We start from the raw sequence: 23646 nt of genomic DNA, 5'->3' as shown, positions 1-23646 counted from the left end.
CCAATTAAATAATGATAAATACATTTTTAATTTGCAGACATGATGTCTAAATAATCTCATAATTTTAAGCGGAATCTACATAATATTTAATTATATTATTAAAATTAATTATATATAATAATATATAATTTGATTTGAGTATCTTCCCCCCGTCTTGGATTTTAGTGAGAAATTGGATGGAGGAAAGGTAGAATCGTAAGAGAAATTTGATTATTTTGGAAGCACTTGGATTTTTTTTTCTAAATTTAATATTTGTGAAATTGGAAATCGACAGCTCCTAATATTAACGTCAACTCGAAGCAGCCGGCCGCGCCTGCCAACTGGGTTAGCTTTGAAAGTTTACACACTCTACAGAGGCCAGAAAGTTGTGTAAAATGACGATCTTAACCCATCTCTGAAGTTCTTTTGATTCATTCAGGAGGGCAGAGTAGTCATTTGGAACAGCCGTCCCATTTGATTCCCGCAAGCTTTCTTGAAACGGGTATTTCAGTTAACATCACCCCTCGATCATCAAATAAATTAACATATTACTGTCTTTGATTCCTTCTAAAACCTCAAAACCCTGATCTCAATCTCAGGCAGGATACCTCCAACCTCCTACCATTCACCACGGCGGCACCATGACCACCACCTCCGCCTCCGCCACCTCATCCCAAATCCTACACCACACCTCCACTTTCGTCTCCGAAACCCTCTCGCAGGCCGAAATCCGCCGCCGCCTCTTCTCTGTTCTCCGCCGTAAACTTACCCTATCCCCCTCCCACGACAGTACCACCCTAGTCAAATCCCTAAACCTCGCCGCCGAAACTCTCGATAACGCCGTCACCTCCACCAGCACCACCGTCCGATCATCATGCCTCCGCCTCATAGAAAACCTCCTCCTCTCCCACCCCGAAAACTCCGTCTCCTCCCTCCTCCTTTCCCTGACCTACGGTCTCTGGCGCCGACCAGTGGACGCCGCTCTCAGTCTCCTCGACGTTTTCCGGTTGGACCCTTCGTCGGCTCGGTCCGAAATCGCTCCCACGCTTTTCGAGGAGCTCTTTCTAATTCATCTTCTCCCGGTTCTCCATGAATTGAATGAGCGGAGATCGAAGATCTTGTCGAGTGCTACATCTCCGCCGAATATTATTATTACTAATACATTTTACGACGATGATTACTCGATTAACGACGAAATGGCGGCCATTCCGAGCACGAAATCGCTGTCGAAGATGAGCGACGAGCAGGCTTCGGAGCTGAAAAGGTTGGAAACGGAATACGAAGAGGTTATTGACGATAATTGCCGGGTTTTAGCCAAGTACTTGAAAGAGGTTTTGGAAAATGAAGATGATAATATTAATAGGTTGACTACTCACCCACCTTTGACTATGATGCAAATCACAAGCGAAGCTCATGATCATGATGGATTTAATGAGGACCGTCCGATGAGAGCTGGGGAACTCAGTAGGATTTCCGTAAACGGACGGTATAATGTAATAATGCTTTTTTTCCCTTAACTAATTGATTAATTAGGCTGGGAAAGAGAATAATATAGCCAATTTGACTAAATTATAATGTGGATTAAGGCAAGATAAAACAAATTTTTTTTAGACAGACAAAAATGTTAAGAAAGTAAATATATATTATTACAGGTTGAGTTACTTAGGTAGCAGTATTTTTTGGATTTAATTTTAATAAGTTCTTACATAGTTTTGTTGACAGGTTAATTTTTTTTTTAGGAAACTAATCAAGATTGAAAACTATGGTTAATTCAGTACAAAAGGACTGTATATCTAAATAAATAGTAAATAGGGTAAATAATTTAGAATCGCTAGTATTCATTGTTATTTAGCTGTTTTCTTAGGTGGCTTTTTGACGCTACTGTACTATATTCAAATTAAATTAAGTTAAGCAAACAAGGATTATTTTAATATTGCTGTAATTTTCTTCTTGTGCCTCCGGTATTGAGAATTGGTCTATGTTTCAATATATTATTATTATTATTATTTTCTTGGAAGGAGTATGGACTTAGAATTGGAATTTTATACTTTGTTTTGTCCGTTTGCCGTGAGAGATGGCTTGATTGCCCTAAACTCTTTCCTTATTCATTTAATTTTTTTTGTCATTTTTGTAAATTTTATAATTTTCTTTTCTGATCCTCAGTTTCTAATTTCTAACTTTCTTGTCCTTAACTTTAGCCGACCACGCCACGTTGTAAAAAAAAATGCTTTTTTCTTTTGTTTTATTTTCTTTCCCTCCTAAAAATTATATCTTAAAACAATATTTTAATCAGTACATTGTATCAATAAATATAGAAAATTCATATAATATAGTTCTTCATCAAGTTGTCTGGTCCGGGCCAGCTAGCTAATTATTTTTGTTTATTTTGACAGTTTCACAATTGAATACCTAAGAAATATCAAAATAAGAAGAAATTATGTCATTCCATATGTGAAACAGTATTATCTTGTTAACTAATAACCAATAAGTGTTTAAGTCCTCCGATTGAGATTTTTTCAGTCACCCATAGTTATAAAGGTACTATATTTATAAACTTATTAGTATATAAAGTCTTATTAACTTATAAGCATTTGTGTTTGTAATTCATGATTATCCCATGGAATTTTATATACATACTTCATTGAAGGTGGAATACACAGTGTGTATTTAATCAATGATTGTTAAATAGAATTATATATATAAATAGTATTCTAACTTCGACTATATACAGAGCTTTACCCTATCTATAAGATACAATATGTTATTGTTATCTAAAGAGAAGTGGCTTTGACTAGTTGACTTCACTAAGAGACCTCAATGCACTTTACATGAATCATTATTTTGACACGTGTTTTTCATACATGATTATTATTATAATTTTAAATTTCAATAATTATGCCATCCTTATTTGTCAGTTTCTACAAGTTGAGTTTAACAAAACCATGTTTGGCAGAAATGTAAAATGCCTTTTGTTATAATGAATGCAGCCCATATGGACCGAAGGAGAGCGCTCTGCTGAACTATTCAACAAAACTAGTAGCAGCAAAGCCAAGTCTTTACCATTTTACCCTCAAAGGGTCTCCCCTCAAATCTTTTCAGATCAAAAGTCTTCTTGGAAATTTTCAACATCACCCAAAACAAACTCATATTCTGAACTCGAGTCTTCATTGGATGATAATCGGGCAGAATCTTCTTCCGAGGAATCCGAAGCTGAAACTGAGGTAATAATAATCGATACCAACTAGAAAAAGCTTTTAACTTTGGTCTGATTAATTTATGTTAGTTTGTTTAATTACTTGTACATATGATAATAGTTTTTCTTTCTTGTGTTTGTTGTGTCTTTCTAGGAACGAAACAGAAACATGGCATTGTTTGAGTCCAGAGAGAGTCAAACCCAGAAACAAGAGCAACCCGTTTTAGCAGAGTCAAGTCGGTACGCAACGTGCCATTATATGTGATAAATAAAGACCAAACAAAACAAATATGTAACATTGTAATGTTAGCAGCATAATCTAACACTTGGATTTCTCTCCTTGTTATGATTAGTTCTCCAGATAATCTTATTGGAAAACAAACACCTCCAAAGGACTTTGTCTGTCCCATAACTAGCAATGTCTTCAATGACCCGGTGACCCTTGAGACCGGTCAGACCTACGAACGGCGAGCCATACAAGAATGGCTCGATAGAGGAAACGATACTTGTCCAATTACTCGCCAGGAGCTGCAAAACACACAGCTGCCCAAGACAAATTATGTCCTCAAAAGGCTCATTGGGAGCTGGCAAGAACTCAATCCTGGTTCAGTGGCAGTAAACCAGCCTGAAAATTTATGCACACAGTTTGACCCAGCTGTGAATTCGAACTCAGAGATGCCTTCAACTTCTCCCAACAGTGTCATAAGCCAAGCCACCATGGAAGGGACATCAAGTGAGCTGAGGCATGCGATTTCCAATCTCTGTACGTCTGAGATTCTTAAGGAGTCTGAGGCTGCTGTGCTTCGAATCGAGCGGTTCTGGCAGGAAGCGAACATGGAACAGGATATTCAAATTATGTTATCAAAGCCTCCAGTAGTAAATGGTTTTGTTGAGATACTTTTCAATTCTGTTGATTCTAAGGTACTAAGAGCTACAATTTTTCTTCTGTCTGAGATGGGATCGAGAGACAAAGCTGTGATCCAGACGCTTACACAGGTTGACTCCGATGTCGAATGCATTGCGGCTCTTCTTAAAAAGGGGTTGACTGAAGCTGTTGTGTTAATATATTTACTGAGAACATCAATCCTGAACTTGACAAAGTTGGACTTGCTGGACTCACTATTGATGGTCATAAAGACAAAAGATAGGGATTTGATTAAAATGTGTGTGAAGCCAAAAACAGCTGCAGTGATTTTGTTGGGGCAGATTTTCGAGAGCTATGATGAGACCACTGTTGCTTCTATTGTTAATTCCATGATTTCTGAAAAGGAGATTGAAAGTGTTGTTGATAGTTTGGGGGCCGAATCCTCAGAAGAGAGGGTTGCTACTGTTAGAATTCTGGTTAAGTGTATGCAGGTAGATGGGAAGTGTCGGAACAATATTTCTAATAAGGCTGAGTTGGCTCCTGTTTTGGAAAGCTTAATGGGTCCAAATGATGGAGAACGGTTTGAAATGGTCAACTTTTTATCAGAATTAGTAAAATTAAACAGGTAACATATTTTAAATCCTATCTTATGTGTAGCTAACTGTATAAAAGATCTTTCATGAATCTTTGGACTTGAGCTTGCCTGGTAAACTTTTAATTTTTCTTTGATCCAGAAGAACATTCAATAACCAAATCCTTCACATTATAAAAGATGAAGGGCCTCTCAGTACAATGCATGCCCTTCTTGTTTATCTGCAGACAGCTCCCGAAGACCAATGTCCTACCGTAGCTGGTCTCCTTCTCCAGCTAGACCTTCTGGTTTGGAATTCTTTCTCTTTCTGCTTACTAATAACTATGCAATGCCTTTTCTTAAATAGTCAATGTTACCTTACTCGTGATCCCAAATTGACATTATTGTCTTTGTCTGTAGACTGAGCCAAGAAAGATGAGCATTTACCGTGAAGAGGCAATAGATACTCTCATAGCATGCCTCAGAAATACAGATTTCCCGGGAGTCCAATTAGCTGCTGCCGAAACAATTATGTCACTACAAGGGAGGTTCACCACTTCTGGGAAGTCTCTTACAAGGGCTACCCTTCTTAAACGTGCCGGCCTAGACAAAAGCTACAATAATCTTGTGAGGATTGATCAACTAAGCAGTTTCTCAGCAGACGCTGAAGAGAGCCTTGTAAGCTTCCTGAAATACTGTGTTTGCAGTATTCGTCCTTAATCTTCCTCTTGTGTTTGCTGTGATGATTTTCCATGCCTTTCATTTGATCTCTTTTTTCTATTTATTTCTTTATTTCAATTGATCATAGCAGGAAGAAGAGAAGGCAGCTGATAATTGGGAAAGGAAAATGGCTTCTGTTTTGGTGAGCCATGAGTTTGGTCTACTCTTTGAGGCTTTGTCTGAAGGCTTAAGAAGCACAGATGCAGAACTATGTTCAACATGCTTCATATCAGCTACATGGCTTGTGGACATGCTCAAAGTTCTCCCAGATACAGGAGTACGAGGAGCAGCACGGGTCTGCTTGCTGAAGCGTTTCGCTTCTATATTCAAGTCCTCCAGAGATACTGAAAATAAAACCCTCTCTTTGCTTGCACTGACCAGCTTCATCCAGGAACCTGGTGAGTAAAAATTATTAAATAGTCTTAAATTTATCTAGAGCACATTTGAATGGAAGACTCAGTTCTGAGATTTGGTTTTTTGTCTATTCATAAATGGAAGATTTGCTTGCAATAAAAAATAAATCAGTTACTGTATATAAAGTTCTGAAATTTCAAATTCTTAGCTATTGTTTAATTATGTATGGAAGACTAAAATATTATTGACATTGTGAATTTTAGAGGGGCTACATGAGTTAAATTCCTATTTAAAGGACATATTTAAAGGTCTGAGAGAGCTAAAGAAGTCCACTCCCTTAGCACTTGAAATGCTGAAAATTGTCTTTGAAGGCCAAGACTCAAGTGCTGTAAGTTCTGTTACATGATTCTTCAATAACTTGCAGCAGAAAGATGAAATTGCCTTGACAAAATGACTGTTTGTGCTTATAACCACAGGACTTGTGGAGTCATAAACAATTAGTTCAAGTAGATTGCAGTGAGAATGGAGAGGTTCTATCTGTAGTTTCCTTCAAAGACAAATTTTTTTCTGGCCATTCAGATGGCACAATAAAGGTTTCTCAACATGTAATTTTTCTATGCATCTCATATCTTATAATCTTAATTGTGAAGCTGTAATTAGATGTGTATTGTCTGATGGTATTATCTGTTACTCAATTCTGAAGGTGTGGACTGGTAAAGGTAGCATTCTTCATCTGATTCAAGAAATCCGAGAACATACAAAGGCGATTACTAGCCTAACGATTTTGCCAGCAGCAGAGAGACTTTACAGTGGTTCACTTGATAGGACTTCAAGGGTATGCTTCTAATACTTTCTTCAATATCATGTAAAGTGATACCTTCTTTTTCATACAAAATTATTTCTACGTTTTGAAGAGCAGGTCTGGTCTATTTCTGATAAAGCAATAAATTGTATACAAGTACACGAAATGAAGGATCAGGTTCACAATTTAGTCGTTGCCAATACATTTTCTTGCTTCATTCCACATGGTTCTGGTGTCAAGGTACTTGATAACAGTATTTTCAGTTTTGAAGCATTGCTTTTATAGTTGAATCAAGCTATTCTAACAGTAAGTTAGATTAGTTTTTTATTTGACAAACTCAATACTTCATTCTGTATGGAAATGAACTTATATATTTGGCTTGGATTGTGTTTGTTTTACTAGGTTCATTCCTGGAATGGATCGTCCAAATTGTTGAATGCAGGCAAACATGTGAAGTGCTTGGCTTTAGTGCAGGGAAAATTATACTGTGGATGCCAAGATAGTAGCATTCAAGTATGAAGTTTTTGTTAGTTTGAGATTGGTTTCAAACCAGCTAGACTTGTTTCTCTCCCCCATTCTGATAGCCAAAATTGTTGCAAATTTTTCAGGAGATTGATTTGGCCACTGAAACAGTTGGCACCATTCAAGGTGGTTCTAGGAAATTGCTTGGCAAAGCAAGCCCTGTTCATGCCTTGCAAATATATGGTGATCATATATATGCTGCATCTACTTCCTTGGATGGAACAGCTGTCAAGGTACCTTTATCATATGCTGATCTAATCTTGTTTTTCCCTTAATTTGTTAATTTATTTGAGTACTCCATTATAAATAGGGACAAACGAAAATTAACTCAAGTAATTCCTTAAAATGGAAAAAGTTGCTTTGTAAAATAGAAAAGGTGTCAAGTATTTTCAACACCACGTTTAACACCATACTCAACTATGTTACTATGTAATGATATTTATTATTTATTAGAAAATGTTTAACTATCGTAATGCCATTTATAGAGAGACGCACACAAAGATTTGTTCAATTACTATAGAATGGAGGTACTTTAAAAAACTTAATTTGAAACATAATTTTTTTATATTTTGGCTAAGTAATAGAATTGTAATAATTTGAAGGTCTTCGGACTAGAAGATCCTAGACATAAACCTAGTCTGCTTCAACTCAAAGCCAGTCCTGATTTTGATTTATGGCGTTTTTTTCTTACTTTTTTCTCTTTGAGTCTCTATATATCTAATTGCTCATATGGGGATTAGTAATAATCTGTTTTGAATTAATGTAATTTTGATGAGGGAAGATCTTAAGCACTTCAGACTACAGCATGGTTGGATCATTGGCTACTGCATTGGAAGTAAGAGTAATGGCCATAAGCTCAGAACTAATCTATTTAGGATGCAAAAAAGGAAATGTTGAAATTTGGAATAGAGAGAAGTGGAATAGAATAGACACACTACAAAGTGGTTCAAATTGCAGAGTTCTTTGCATGGCTCTTGATTCTACTGAAGAGGTTTTGGTGTTTGGTACTTCCGACGGTCAAATTCAGGTAACAACAATATTTAATCAAATTTTATGAATGAAATTCTAAGCATTACATATTATTATTATGACGATGATTGTTTTTCCACTTATAAAAATTTGTATTGTAAAAATAGCACTGTGGGATTTATTCACCATAATATATGCAATGCATACCCTATCATTAATATGTATGTACAGCACAATTAAGATAAATAACTCTAAAATTTAGGATTGTTAATTGAACTATTTTACCACTATTCAAAATACAATAAAGTTAGATTTCAAAATTAACAAAAGATTTGTAACAGTTAAAATAGAAAAAGAACAAATGATAACAACCAGGACGATTGAAGAGGCTATATATTGTTTTTTTTCTTTGGAAATACGACCAATTTTTTTTAATTTCTTTATTTTTGATGGTTTGCAGGCATGGGGATTAAGCTAGCTAAAAAAGGAGGATGTTGCAAAATTTGGATAACAGTTTTATTTTTTTCTTGTAGAGTTGATGAAGATATGATATTCTTTTGATTATTTATTCGTTTGAGAACAACTAGTGAAAATGTAAATAGCTTAAACAAATTACAAAGTACCAAAGAATAACGTACTTTATGAATGGTATATATCAACAACATATAAGCCTATAAAACACATCACAGATCAATATCAAACAAAGAAGAAGAGAAATTGTCTTCTAATAGAAAATGTTTTCTTTCTTTCTTTTGTCCTTCCTTATATTAAGGGATAGTGCATTAAGTTTTTTAAATATTTGTGTTTAATATTCTTATATTATTGGGATATCTTGCAATTTTTCTCTTTAATTTACCCTTGCTTAGTCAAGAGATACATACAAAACATGGTTTTATTGACTCTCCAATCCAAATGCCATGTTTGGGGTAATAATTATTTAAGCAAAATGTTAAATTTATACAATATTTAAAATTTTCTCCTCCTAAAAATATTACAATTTTTAGCAAATTGGGTGTGTGAGTGTATGATTGAAGAAAAGTGGAGAGCATTGTATATAAAAATAAGGGGAGTTTACACATCTATACTAATAGGGTAACTTAATTACAATACTGTTTTTGAAAAAAATAATACAACCAATTCTAGTAAATTATTATCATATATAGCACATATAAGATAATTAAATTAAATATTTCAATTCCCTTAAATCACTCACCATGACAACCTTCCTAAGATATCTTGTTATTGACTAAAATAAGATTCAATTACAAAATTTAAATTTAATAAATAATCAACATTTTTTTATATATAGAATACAACTGCTATTTACAACCATTCTTAAAGAAAAATTGACATCAAGTTACCATTATCAGTGAGAAGTTTACACATACGAGTAGATATGATAGTTAACGTAGACGTTTAGATACTAATCGATAATTGACAACTTTTATTGTAATACTTTTGGTTTATTGAAGTTTTTTCACGATTTAGTTTCTAGATACCAATTAGTGGATCAACAAAAACTTATTCAAAAAATTTAAATTGTAAAAAATATTCGATTAAAAATTACATTAATTCAAATTTCAAATTATGAAAAAGAGTATAAATGGTACCATATATAGTAGAACATCAAAAACTCATTTAATAATATGATTTAGATACTATTTAGTATATGCAGATGTATCAATATTAATCATCAGTTGACAATTTTTATGGTGTTCTATGTTATTGGTGTTTCCCCGAGTTATTCTATGATACAATTTCTAGATACCAATTAGTAGAACAAAAACTTATTCAAAAAATTTTAAATAAAAGTATCCAATCAAAAATATATTAATGAAAATTTAAAAATATTGAAAGAGTAGAAAATATATATAAATCATTGCCAATTAGTAAAAACAATTAGAAAATTAAAAACTAAAAAAAGTGTCAAATGCAAAAAAATATTTCTATACAAAATAGTAGAAAAATGAACAAAGATATTATGTGTTCAATACCAACTAGTAGAAATAGTAAAAAAAAAATATTTCAATACAAAATAGTAGAAAAATGAACAAAGATATTGGGTGTTAGATACCAATTAGTAGAAGAAAAAAAAATCATCTAAATAATTAATGTGGATTAATACTCATAGTCTTGTAGAACATACAAAATACTTTTTGGTATCACATAGCAAAATATACCATTTATGGGCTCTTTGTTATATGGGGAAGTGTTGGGATGGGTGGTCATTTGAAGTGTACCCCATGTTTGGTTACATTTGTTAGGTGGGAAAGTGGTGGGTCCCACAGAGTTTTAGTGGGTAACGTGAATACTTGTGAAATTGTGAGTTTTAGATTAATCCACATGTGAACCATTGCCACACATTCCCATGACACCCAAAACTTATAACAAAAGTAGTTAATTATATATAATAATATGATATCATGTCATTTTAGATTGCCCTAAGATACTTTTGTTATCACATTGTAAAATATTATACCATTTAATAGTTAATTATATATAATTATATGATATCATTCTGTTTTAAATTACATAGTATACACAATAACAATAAATTATTTTGGATGTTAATTAGTACCTAATTGCATATAATACCAAATATATAAGTATCAGATGGTATGCTAAGAAGCTCGTATATGATATTGACAATAAGTAGTAAAACATGGTTGCACACATTATTTGATAAGATAGTAAATAGTTATATGTATTATAAGATACATACCAAATTATATATTATACTATATAATATCATAATTATTAATTATGCAGTGGTATACTATTACCAAAAGTGAGTTGACAAGTAGAATAACAATAATTTTGAAGAAATTGATATTTTGATACCATTTTGGTATGATATATAATTTTTTAGGAGCTAAAATAATAAATGATAAAAATATATATAAAAAAAAGATACAAAATAGTATTCAAATAAATCAATAATTTTGAATATTAGAGTAGATATACAAATATTGTTTATGGAGTTCTCATTAAAAATAAACTATTTAATTTTTAATTTATGCAACGAAAGTTTCCTTTTTGAATTATGGAATTGAGCATTTTTTTTATAAAATAGTGACTTTCAAAAATAAAACCAATCTAAGGTAATAAAATAGGTTTAAATTGATTGTATAAAGATGGTGTATTCTAAGTAAAACATAATAGGTATAACTAAATGGAAAATAAATTAATAATATTTGTTATTTATGTTATATAATACTAACATTTGGTATATTAAAATTTATCTAATAAATTGATAATTATTTTCTAGATAATGTGTGTACATGTAAATCTTTCTAAAAATAATATACTACAATTTTAAAATATAATAAAAATGTTTTAATTTATAATGTGTATAATATATATATATATATATATATATATATTAGAAAGAATTATTCAATGGTAGTGCAGTGGATAAAAAATAAGAGTGCCAAGAGAAGCACTCAATTAATTTTCATATGGATTAAATTGTGGTGTTTAAGCATAAATTTGTAGTTTGTTGATTATTTTGGAGTAATGTATGGATGAAAACTTAAATATTGAAAAGATGGTAACGATAAAGTAAAACAATTATATATATATGTATATATTCTATATAAAAAGTTTTATTTAACCATTTTTGCCCGGTGTAACGATTATTTTAGTTAATTTTAACGTAATATTATAAATATTTAATCGAATATATATTTAAAGTCAATTAAAAAATATGATAGAATAAATATTTAATAATTATATTAAAATAAATTCAAATATTATAAAATATCATTATTATTATTATAATATTTAATGATTATATTAATATAAATTAATTTAAATGATATAAAATATTATTATTATAATAATATATAATATAATATCCTAAATTTTATAAAATTTCGATGGAATAAATATTTAGTAATATAAATTCAAACCGTATAAAATAATATTATTATAATAATATTTAATACAAAATTAAATTTTTAATAATTATATTCATATAAATTCAAATATTACAAAATATCATTATTATAATAATATTTAATAAATAATAATATTTTTTATAAAAAAATTATTATTTATATTTAAAAATATATATTACTCTTTTTATTACTTAATCTAATTTATATAAATATATTTATATTAAATAATAACAAATATTATAAATATATTATCGTGTGTATAAAAAATATGATTGTGTAGCTACATAAAAAAGTAGAAGAACATTTCTCTTCTATCAAGAATAAATAAGATTATTCTCAAATTATTAATGTGTGCTTTGAATAATATCATGATTTATAAATGTTTTGTACCTTGAATATGGTAGTTTGTGATCTAAAATATTATCATATTATTTTTTTTTTTTTTAAAAACCATTAATAATATTTTGGTTTAATTTATGTCATCATTTTATATATAATATTGTTTATTTTTTAAAAATTTATACGGCTATTATAAACAACATAATAAAAATTATTAATAAATTCTCTAAATGAAACTAAACAAAAACCTAATATTTATATATAGAGAAATGCTATATAACCTGGTGGAATTTTCTCCCGAGCGTATGTGGCAGTACACTTATCTTCAGTTGAATATTTTTTTAATAATAAACAAGTATACAACTGTATTATGCTTACTTAATACCCTATGTTTACCGAGATTTTCGGAAACTATATTAATAAAAGTTAAGGGAGATTAATGATAAGGGGTTTGGAAGATGTAAACAAGATTTTTACGTGGTTGGGGGCGTTAATGAGCCTTAGTCCACGTGACAGTTGTATTAGAACTTGGAAAGTCTATAACAATGGAGTTTTCTCTTCGTTTTAGCAGAGTAACTGTATACAAGCCAAAAAGAGATCCCTTCTCCAGTGCTCTGTCACCTGTATTTATAGGCTCACAGGAGCACTGGGCTTGGGCCGGGCTGACCCGGCCCAACAAAGATATAAATACCACTGGCTTCTTTATCGGAAGCCCAATACAAAGGATAAAAACATAAAAGACAAATAATGATCAGAGCCCACTGAGGCAGCCTAAAGCCTATCTATCACCCGAAAAAATGGGGCTTTTGGTCTGGGCATTCCGAGTTACGAGGCGGATTCAAGGGACAAGATCAGCCAGAGTAGTAGCGGCACAGGTCTGAACCAGCGGCGTACAATCCCGAGGTGGCCTTTTCCGCAGGTGAAACGTGGGGACAACCCCCACGCTTCATGGGGCGGAGTCAGGGTCACGGATGCTTTATCCTGCCAACCCTGAGGACTTGACACATATTCGTTTACCTCTGTCCCTCTTCATTTACCGTAAGCCCGGATCTTCTACCTAGAGCCCGGACCGTTTACCAGGCTCCGGGACCGTCTGCGTACATCTCAACCGTAACCCCAAACAGCTGTACATCTCTTGGATGAACGTCCCGGATCATTCTTCCTGGACACCGTCCGGGTCTGGACCCACACTTGGGTCGTCGATGTCAATCACTTCCTGTCAAACGGGCTTGAGCTGGGCCCAACCCCAATTGCCCAGTTAGTCGGCCTGGACCACCGTCCCGGGCCCAAGGCAGGAAATGGGGATAAAATTTACCCCCAAGCCTTCACATGGGTCCGCGAGGGGGAGGCTTGCCTTGTTCCCGGATACTCCACGGTTATCTTCCCAGTTCCTGCTTAGAATTGTGGGTCCGTGGCAAGGGGCAGTGCGCGCTGGGCGCACGCGGAGCCCGGACCATTTACCAATGTCTGGGTTCGTTTACCAAAGTCTCGTTCTGTGCGAGGGACACACGTGTCATCCAACAACTGCTGCAACGATGGCACTTGACCTCGAAAGGTCACCAACCACCTCAAGGGTCGCTAGGCCTAGGCTAGTGCGTCAGCATGGATTTCGAAACGTCCCATTCTGCGCTGAGGTGGACCGTAGGATGGGGCGACCTTTGAAATTCCCCTCTCCTGGGGCGTCGAATCGAAATGGAAAGATCCAGCACTCGAGTGGATTCATTAATGCCTCTGCACGATTCTGGTTCGATGGGGGATTTCCTATCCGCTGGATCAAAGATCAGGATTTGGGTACCTATAAATACTCCTCAGGCATCCATTTGAAACTTTTACACTCTCGAGCCATTCTAAGAACTCTGAGGATATGTTTATGTCCGATCTTACCGACGACATCTTCCTCCGTCTTCTTACTCTGCGCCGTCGCCTTTTCCCAACAGTCCCGGCATCTGCACCTCTGCCTGAGCGCACGTCCTCAGCCTGTCCTGTCGACGAGCTGCTGAACCGCCTTTGCCAGTTCAAGACCGAGATTCTGCCATCCTTATCGCCGAACAACCGCCATTTTTCACAACCAGCTATTCACAGTAAGTCCTTCTGTCCTCTGCCTTAATAAATATATGATCGTAGGTTGTCATTTTGCTCATCTGTTTAGGCTGCTAGAACTTGTTTATGCTTAGGACTAGTTCTAGGAAGACTGCCTAGTCCGGGTTGCTCCGGGTCTGGATGCTTCCCGGACCAAGGGTGGAACTTATTTATTAGCCCACTTTTCGTTCCCGATCTGGGTCTCGTGGTTCTCTGGTGAACCCGGACCTGATTCGGAGGGGACTCCAAGCAGTTCATAAGAGGCCCCCCGTACCTTAATCGACTTTCTTGGGTTTGGGTATTGACTGCTTGGTTTGTCTTTTCTTTGCTCCAAGATCATCAGCCATGACGTCGGGTGTTACCCTTCATTCAGAGGAGGAAGTCAACAGGGCCCCCGTCCTCCTTCCTGGGTCCCGGACCCCTAAAGACAACAGATGGGAGATGGACACGGTACCGAATCTGTTCCAGAACTACCGGATGATGTACGTCCTAGAGAAACGCCTGGGCGTAGAGTCCACTCCTGGACTCTTCCACAACCACCTGGCCAGGAAAGAGGAGCGGGCGCATACCTCCGTGAATGGGTTCGGGACCTGGAGCGCAGGCCACATCAGTGTGGGAGCTACACTCCCGCTTCATGATTACTTTGTGCGATACATTCATGGGGATCGCACCCTTCCAGCTTCTTCCATAAGCCTACTGATTGCTTGCGGGATGGTGCATCTCCTACGCCGCGAAGGAGATCATGGAGCCGACCCCCGCGAAAATCTTGTACTTCTACAAGCTGGAACCGCAGGTTAATGCCAAGGACAAGACCTTGGATGGCTTTTACAAGCTGAAGCCACAGGGCAACTACCCCGCTCCTACAAGTGCCTGGAAGCACCCCCCGGACGTCCGAAATTATTGGTTCATGACGTCCGGGTTCCTCGTAGAGAAGAACCCCACGCTGATGCTGGACTTCCAGCGAGTGGGTAAGTGCCTTCCCGATCCTACATTGCCTGTTCCTCTTTCTCTTTTCCTTTTTTATCTCACTATATTATCTCGGGAGGCAGGACCTTTTGCTCAGACTCCTCTTACCCAGTTCATCTTGAACTAGAAGAAGCTCTACTGCGAGCTGAGCGCGGAGGACCTGGACATAGGGGGTTACATCAACACCGACAACCTCCGACTGATCGGACTGCTCGTGGCCCATCAGACAATCGACGCTCCGAGCCTTCGGGGAATACAGTGCGAGAAGAATCCCGTCATAAGGGATCAACTGGCCCTGGAGCATATCAGGGAAGTAGAGGCTGCGGCACTCGCGGACGCGGCCAAGCGGAGGAGGGACTTGGCCCAGTCGGAGGCGGCCGCTTCCGAGGAGCTAGAAGCCCTCTTCAAGGAGGCACTGCCGAACATGAGGACCCCTGGGGCTAGCGTATCGGGACGAGGTAACTCACCTTTGATTTTAACTTATGCTCCCCATGTCGGGGACTTAGCTAGGGATAGGCTAGCACTTCAAGGCCCCGCGTTCGGGGCTGACGGGGAGACGAGACCTTCGTCTCCCGTTCCCGTAGGCTCGAAAATTCTCATGTACTTGTCTGGGTTCCTCCAATACGAGAATTTCCTAAACCTGGACGACATGGGGGATCGAGTCTACTCCTTCGCGTTAGATGAGTTGAGTCATGTCTGAGGCTTAGATAAGGGTTCGTCCCGGGCCACTCTTAGTTTTGACCTTTATTTTCCTATTAATCGTACTAACTCCTTTTCATTTGCGTTTGTTGCAGGAGACTTCGACATGTCTGACCCCGTGGATGAGATGAGGCAGCTTCTTGAAGTCCGGGCCACGAGTGCGGCCAGAGTTGCAGCAAAAAAGGCTGCCAAGAAAACACTCGAGGCGCCGGGCCCGGACCTCTCCCGCAACAAGGAGACGCCAGGGGCGGATCCTCGACTCGGCGAGGTCGTAATTGTCGCGGTTCCTGTTACGGTCGTGGACCCAGCCACCATCCTCGGCCTCGCTCAACCCCCGATAATCGATCTTGAGCCAGAACCTGCGGTAAGCTAGAGTTTCGGGAAGAGGGCCGCGGATTTGGGCGCGGTGGAGGCCGAAACCAGGAACAAGAGGCCATGGACGAGGCGGGCTGGCTCGGCCAGAGAGTCATTCGGCGAAAGTTGCCTCGCCGCGAAGGAGATTCCGGCAACACCGGCGTTTCCCATTCATCCGGCCCTACCTGAGGAGGGGGAAGCCGTCTTGCGGGATGAGCAGTCCAAGCTCATTTCTCGGACCTGGGAGAGTGGCCGGGCAAGCGAGTCCCTGGCCAAAGCAGTCTCTCAGGCCGAAGCGGCTCGCGCGGAGCTCGATCGGGCCACTTTCCAGCACGAATAGGCCATGTCCCGGAAGGAGGCCTAGGCTGACGAGAAGATGGCCCTTCTGGAGGCGGAGCTTCTCCGGGTATAGAACGCAGAGGAGGTAGCGGCAGCTCAGTCTATCCAAGACCGGGAGAAGATCAAAGGTTTGGAGGCCCGGATCCATGAGTTGGACGGCTCGCTTTGCCAGGAGGTGAAGGCGCATGAGGAAACTCGTCACGCGAAAGAGTAGGCGGATGACATGCTGCGCGTCACCTTCGAGGAGGCCATCTACATGGCCTGGCACAAGGACAAGAGCATGAACCTTCTGATCTTTCCTGATCCGGAATCGAAGAGAGCCGAATTTGAGGTCAAGGAGAAAGAAGATGCGGAGCTCTTGGACGATGAAGCCTAGACCCGGATCTTCACCTGGCCTTTCTTTTTCTTTATTTTGTAACACTTTTACGGACGCGCACGCGTCCTAGATAATTTGTATTATTTTATCCAGTTTATGTTATTTTCGTTAACTCTTTTTTTTTATATCACCATGCATGACTGATCTGAGGGTCTGGTCCTAGTTCCAACGGCCTGGACTAGGCTATTCCTAACTTTAGCTTGTCAACTTGCTTTAATTCTGACATTGAAGAATCTGCCCGTCCAGTCCTCAACTTCGAAAATCTGATGGCCCGGGCCATCGAGGTTTGATTAGTTTATTGTGAAACCTAGTTCCCTCACTTTAACAATTGCGGGCTATGGCCTTGCCCTGGGGCATACCGGATGCTCTTCTCTCCCGGACATCGTTCGTCCGGGGCGGGACCACCCTGAGGCTTGGTCCCTCTTTTTTTTTATTTTTTATTATACCCCCGGACATCGTTCGTTTGGGGCGGGACTAGCCTGAGGCTTGGTCCTCTTTTTATTTATATCCCCGGACATTGTTCGTCTGGGGCGGGACCAGCCTGAGGCTTGGTCCTCATTTTATTTATACCCCCGGACATCGTTTGTCTAGGGCGGGACCAGCCTGAGGCTTGGTCCTCTTTTTATTTATACCCCCGGACATCGTTCGTCCGGGGTGGGACCAGCCTAAGGCTTGGTCCTCTTTTTATTTATACCCCCAGACATCGTTCGTCCGGGGCGGGACCAGCCTGAGGCTTGGTCCGATGGGGTTTGTACCCTCCGGACCTCGCCGGTCTAGGTCGGGACTAGGCCTGAGCCTTGCGCCCCACCTGATATTTGTTCATACTGGGAATACCCCCCCACAAGTGAGCGGAGACTGGTCTGGGGTCACTTGAATAGAATTTTCATTATCTGATAACATTTCTTCATGGCGTTTTGTACACACCATTTTTATCATTCAAGGAATCGCCCTGAGGCATACATTATTTACAATGAAAATACAAAATTGGAACACGTTCTCCTGACTACTGATAGTATTTACGGAGATGTTCTGCGTTCCAGGCTCTTGGGACTTCTGTGCCATCGAGTCGCTTTAAACGGTATGTCCCGGGGCACACTTCGTGTTGGATCTCGTACAACCCTTCCCAATTCGTGCCCAGAACCCCTACTCCCGGATCTGGGGTAGTAGGGAAGACTCTTCGCAGGGCTAGGTCGCCGGTTTTGAACCTTCGGCTTTTTACTTTTGAGTTAAAATGCCAAGCGATCTTGTAACGCCCTACTACCTTAGAGCCGTTACTAGGTGAGTTTAAAACGTGCAATCACTCGCTAATCGAGGTTTTTAAAGCAAAAGTGTAATTTAAGCCATAATCAGAGTAAAAACTGTTAGAGAATATATATTATTGCTCAATGGAATTATGGAAAAACCAAATACAACTCTATGCAAAAATACAATGGACAAGATAATATTGATTAAATAAGTATTACAACTCAATTGCTCAAAATACAAGTAAATAAAAAAGATGTGGAGGAAGAAGATTACAAACTCAATACTATAATAATACAAGTAAATAAGAAGAACAAGAGGAACAAAAGAATGACAACACAAACAAAATCTCACACAACCAAAGTGTAGAGTAGTGAGGATCACCAACTTGAACAAGGTTCAAGACCTTTGTCCAAAAGCTTATTTCCCCTATTCTCGAAGCTCTAAGGGATCTCTCTAGGAAATATCTCTCTAGAATAATCAAGCCTAAAGGTGTATTTTTCAGCCAAGTGCTTTGTGGATGAAAAATGGTGTGTCTTACAAGTGAGCATTAGGCTCCTATTTATAGAGTTTTGAGACACCCTTTGAATTTCAAATTCCACCAACCCCCATGGCTGTTACCAATGATTAATTGGATGTTTTATGGAATTAAAATAGAGATTTGGGAGTTACTTGGCTGTTGGAAACGTTCAAAATTGGATAAAAACCGAAGTTGGAAAATTCTGTCAGCCGCTCAGGCCGCGGCCCACGGTGTGTTTTTGCCTATTTTTGCCTCTTGGGCCGCTGCCTGAAAAACATAGGCAGCGGCTCAAGTCGTTTTTTCAGTAACCAATTTTCCAAATTTGCCAAAACGTTCCAAATTCATTCCCACTTGATTTTGTAACTTCCATACACATTATGGGAGTTAAAATCACATCTCTAACAGCCATATTTCACATATAGTTTTAAGAAATTCAAATCAAAATGTGTAATATCAAATCTACACATTATTGGGTAATATTTGGGAGTTACAAATTTGTAACTGATTTTGTAACTCCAAAATATGTCACATTTGGACACACACATGTGTCCAATTTTGTGACTCTCAATAATATGTTACAAGGTGTGACAAATCAAATTTTGTCACATTATTTAATCTAATATTATATTATATGAAATAATATAACAAAAACTTTAGAAATAACTATATTCCGTTGAAAATCATAAAAGTTTAACACTTGGGATCCCATAATACAGTTTAAAAATATTTACAACATATAAATACAACCAAGTCGGCTAAACAACAAAGTCTAGGTTTTATTAAAATCATCTCCCAAAATCCACTGGCTGTGGCAGCCAGGCTGGCCAAACATGTACACGCCGCCTCATGCCTACTACACTCATGGTTGGTTAGCTTTCTCCTTGCCTTTACCTGCACCACAGAGCATCCGTGAGCCGAAGCCCAGCAAGAAAACCCACAAAAAGATAACACATGCAAAACATACACCAAGCTTATAAATAGGCCATCAATAGGCTAAACACATACGGCCAAGCCGTCCCTGGCGCTTTACCAGGCCCTGGGTTCGCGGTCTACACCATGAGGATATCCCAGGTATCCTTTAGGGTCCCGCACTGGCAGCTTGCACTCCACGTGCCCGACACTGCTCCCAGCCCCTTGCCGTTCTCAGCCTTGCACTCAACGTTCCCAACGCCGTTCCCGGCCCCTGCCGGCCTCGGCCTACACCGTTCCCGGCTCTCGCCGATCATTTACACAATAGCATTCATAGCATAATAAAAAAATACTGAACACTAACAAATTCAACCAAAGGGCTATGCCCTACAATTCAAACATATCGGGCTCAGCCCTGCATACAAGCTCTATGGTAACAAGGGTTTTCTTACCTGAGTCCCGAGCTCTTCGAGCACCGCTATCCCAAGCACAGTCCTCTAACTTGAGCCTCGCCGAAACCCTAGTCACAACACATTAATAATATCCATCCATTAAGTTCTAACTCATTAAATAACTTTGAGCTATAACTATAGTCTCCGGGACCTTGAATTCTATCAATCCGGGTAATAAAATTCATCTCGAGCCTTAGCCATTGAGTTCCCAAGCCTAATCATACATAAAAACACAAACTGGTACTAAGAGTCGCGGCCCTACCCACGAGCGCCGCAGCTAGCCTCGAAACAGAGGCTAGCATCTCCCTGTAACACACACCGGCCGCGGCGCGCATCACCAAGCGTCGCGGCCCACCTCAAGCTTCTCGGCCTCCCATGGCCACGCCCGCACACGGGCCGTGGCGTGCCCCTCCTAAGGTCGCGGCCCTCTCCTCCAAACCCAGAATTCTTCATCTTTTCCTGCGTTTTTCCTCAACCCAATTCACCCAAAACTAACTAGCAGCTCCAGATTATCACCACAAAAGTTCTAACACAGTCTCTACATCAAAACCTATCAAGAACCAGCCCCCAAAACTCAGCCTAACAATCAAAACTATCCAACAATCCATACCATGCATACTCAATGAAAACCAGCAGAAATTCAGACTTAATCTCTGTAATTTAGAACTTACCTTTGCTGGATTGAACCTCAGAACCAGCTCCCTATGCTCCGAGCCTCAAGCTCCCTTAAATCCCCAGCTGAAATCCTTGGTCTTGATTGATAGGCACCCAAAGTTTTCCTTGCTTAACTTAGAGAGGAGATGAAGAGAAAGGAAAACCCAGTGATGAGGAAAGATATGGGTCAGTTTCTGAATGTTCTAAACTATTCCAAGTTTTATTTTATTCAACTTAAGTCTATAGGGTTACCTCAAGGCTCGGGGTGCCAAAACGTCCCCGAGGGCAAAATGGTAAATTTCCCCAATATTCCCTCCTAGACATTCTAACCTCAAATATATCTCCAAATATTTATTTCCATAACCCGATAACCCAATGTAATAACTAATGCCCAAATTACCCTTTGACTCGCCCTGAGTCAGATTCTCAACCCCGTTGTGACTTTTTGGCTAACCGCTCCCCAGGACTGTCTCAGGCCGTGCTACACAGATAAATCACATACATATTGCATTAATCATAGTTATACCCCTACTATCCAAACGGGGCCCACATGCACATTTAACTCAACTAAACATGCATCTTTATCATATGTTCACATAAATTCACATATTAGCATATTAATTCATTTATTGCCCTCCAGGCACATTAATCAAGGCCCTAAGCCCTATTAGCAAATTTGGGTCATTACAACTACCCCCTCCTTATAGAAATTTTGTCCTCGAAATTACCTGAACAACTCGGGATACCGTTCCCTCATCTCTGACTCAAGTTCCCACGTCGCCTCCTCAACCTTGATGTTTCTCCACAGCACCTTCACCAAGGCGATGGTCTTGCTCCGCAAGACTTTATCTTTCCGGTTAAGAACCTGATCCGGCTTCTCCTCATAGGACAAATCTTGATCAAGCTCCAGATTCTCATAACTTAAAACATGCGTCAAATCTAACACATACTTCCGGAGCATGGATACATGGAAGACATTATGAACCCCTGATAAAGCTGGAGGCAGCGCTAGTTTGTAAGCTACCTCTCCAACCCGTTCCAAAATCTCAAAGGGGCCAACAAACCTAGGGCTCAACTTGCCCGAAACACCGAACCGTTTTACTCCCCTTAAAGGTGAAATCCTAAGAAACACATGATCACCAACCTGAAATTCCACCCCCCTGCATTTCAGGTCTGAATAACTCTTCTGACGACTCTGGGAGGCGAGCATTCGCGCTCTAATCTTCTCAATCGCCTCATTGGTCCTCTGAACCATCTCTGGACCCAGATATTTCCTCTCATCTGTCTCATCCCATTGAACATGTGATCTACACTTCCTTCCATAAAGCATCTCGTACGGAGCCACTCCGATGGTCGCTTAATAACTATTGTTATACGAGAATTCAATCAAAGGGAGATACTTACTCCACGATCCTCCAAAATCTAACACACAGGCTCGCAACATGTCCTCCAGTATCTAAATCGTCCTCTTAGACTGTCCATCTGTCTAAGAATGATAAGCGGTACTAAATCGTAACTGTGTGCCCATGGCCTTCTGCAGACTCTCCCAAAACTTGGAAGTGAAAGTGGGGTCTCTGTCGGATACTATCGACCTCGGAGCCCCATGAAGTCGAACAATCTCCTTCACATACAACTCAGCATACTGCTCTACAGTATAAGTGTTATATTATTTTATAATATAATGTTTTAGATTAAATAAATGTGACATAGAGTGTCACATATTGTAACATATAATAGAGAGTTACATTATTTGGATATATGTGAAATATCCAAACATGTAACATATTTGGTGTTACAAATTCATCACAAATTTGTAACTCCTAAATATCACCCATTATTGTGTAGATTTGTTGTTACACAATATTGAGATGAATTTCTTAAAGCCATATGAGAAATGGCTGATATAGATGTGATTTTAACTCCCATATTGTGTATGGAAGTTACAAAATCAAGTGGGAATAATTTGGAACGTTTTGAAAAAAACTGAAAAATTTGTTGCTGAACCTGACTGAGGGCCGCGGCGCCTGGAACATGCGTCGCGGCCCTAGTGGCTGACAGCTTCATACAATTTTGGTTTTTATCCAATTTTGAACGATTCCAACAGCCAAGTAACTCCCAAATCTCTATTTTAATTCCATAAAACACCCAATTAATCATTGGTAATAGCCATGGGGGTTGGTGGAATTTGAAATTCAAAGGGTGTCTCTAAACTCTATAAATAGGAGTCTAATGCTCACTTGTAAGACACAACTTTTCTATCCACTAGAGTACTTGGCTAGAAACACCTTGAGGCTTGATTATTCCAGAAATCATTTCCTATAATCTGTGAGAGATCCCTTAGTGCTTGAGTTAGGGGGAAATAAGCTTTTGGACAAAGGTTTCAAACCTTGTTCAAGTTGGTGATCCCCAACACTCTTCACTTTGATTGTGTGAGTGAGAGTTTATTGTTTTGGCTCTTGTTCTTATTTTCTTCTATTGCTCTTTCTTCTTCTCTTCTTATTCTATTTACTTGTTCTTTTGTTTAAAAGTTGTAATCCTTTTATTTCCTTTGTTCAAACACTTCTAGTTTACTTGTATCTTTTGTAATAGAGTTGTACTTTCTATTTCTATCATCTTACATCTCCTTCTCCTTTTATTTGTATTTTTCAGTTATAGAGTTGTAACACTTTATTTAATAAATCCTTGTCTATTGTAATATTTTGCATAGAGTTGTAATATTATTATCAATTTCCATTGAGGCAAAACATATTTTTCTAACATTCAAAAGCTTATCCCGATTGTTTGTTTCAATGGAAGGTGAGACTATCAAAATCATGAACCAAGACCTAGTAGGGTGGAATAGG

The 23646-nt window shown here is 38.5% G+C and overlaps 1 protein-coding gene across 5 annotated transcripts; it reads left to right on the top strand.

The window, feature by feature from the left end:
• The first annotated feature begins 352 nt into the window (after positions 1-352).
• On the top strand, positions 353-8725 carry LOC133797063 (putative E3 ubiquitin-protein ligase LIN-1). 5 transcript variants are annotated; one of them, XM_062234837.1, is made up of 15 exons: positions 353-1472; positions 2967-3200; positions 3327-3412; positions 3526-4662; positions 4775-4916; positions 5029-5286; positions 5417-5726; positions 5946-6070; positions 6159-6287; positions 6386-6517; positions 6602-6724; positions 6887-6997; positions 7093-7239; positions 7788-8033; positions 8436-8725. In XM_062234837.1, exons 1-15 carry the CDS (start codon positions 621-623, stop codon positions 8451-8453), a joined length of 4050 nt encoding a protein of 1349 aa, XP_062090821.1. In that variant the 5' UTR covers positions 353-620; the 3' UTR covers positions 8454-8725. The 5 variants fall into 5 exon arrangements, with proteins under 5 accessions (XP_062090821.1, XP_062090823.1, XP_062090820.1 ...); XM_062234839.1 differs by having other exon boundaries at positions 4772-4916; positions 5420-5726; positions 6159-6275; XM_062234836.1 differs by having other exon boundaries at positions 4772-4916; positions 5420-5726.
• The last annotated feature ends 14921 nt before the right edge of the window (positions 8726-23646 follow it).

Source organism: Humulus lupulus, chromosome 8 (genome assembly GCF_963169125.1).
Source record: "Humulus lupulus chromosome 8, drHumLupu1.1, whole genome shotgun sequence".
NCBI classification, from domain to species: domain Eukaryota; kingdom Viridiplantae; phylum Streptophyta; class Magnoliopsida; order Rosales; family Cannabaceae; genus Humulus; species Humulus lupulus.
This window is presented reverse-complemented; position numbering and strand designations above follow the sequence as displayed.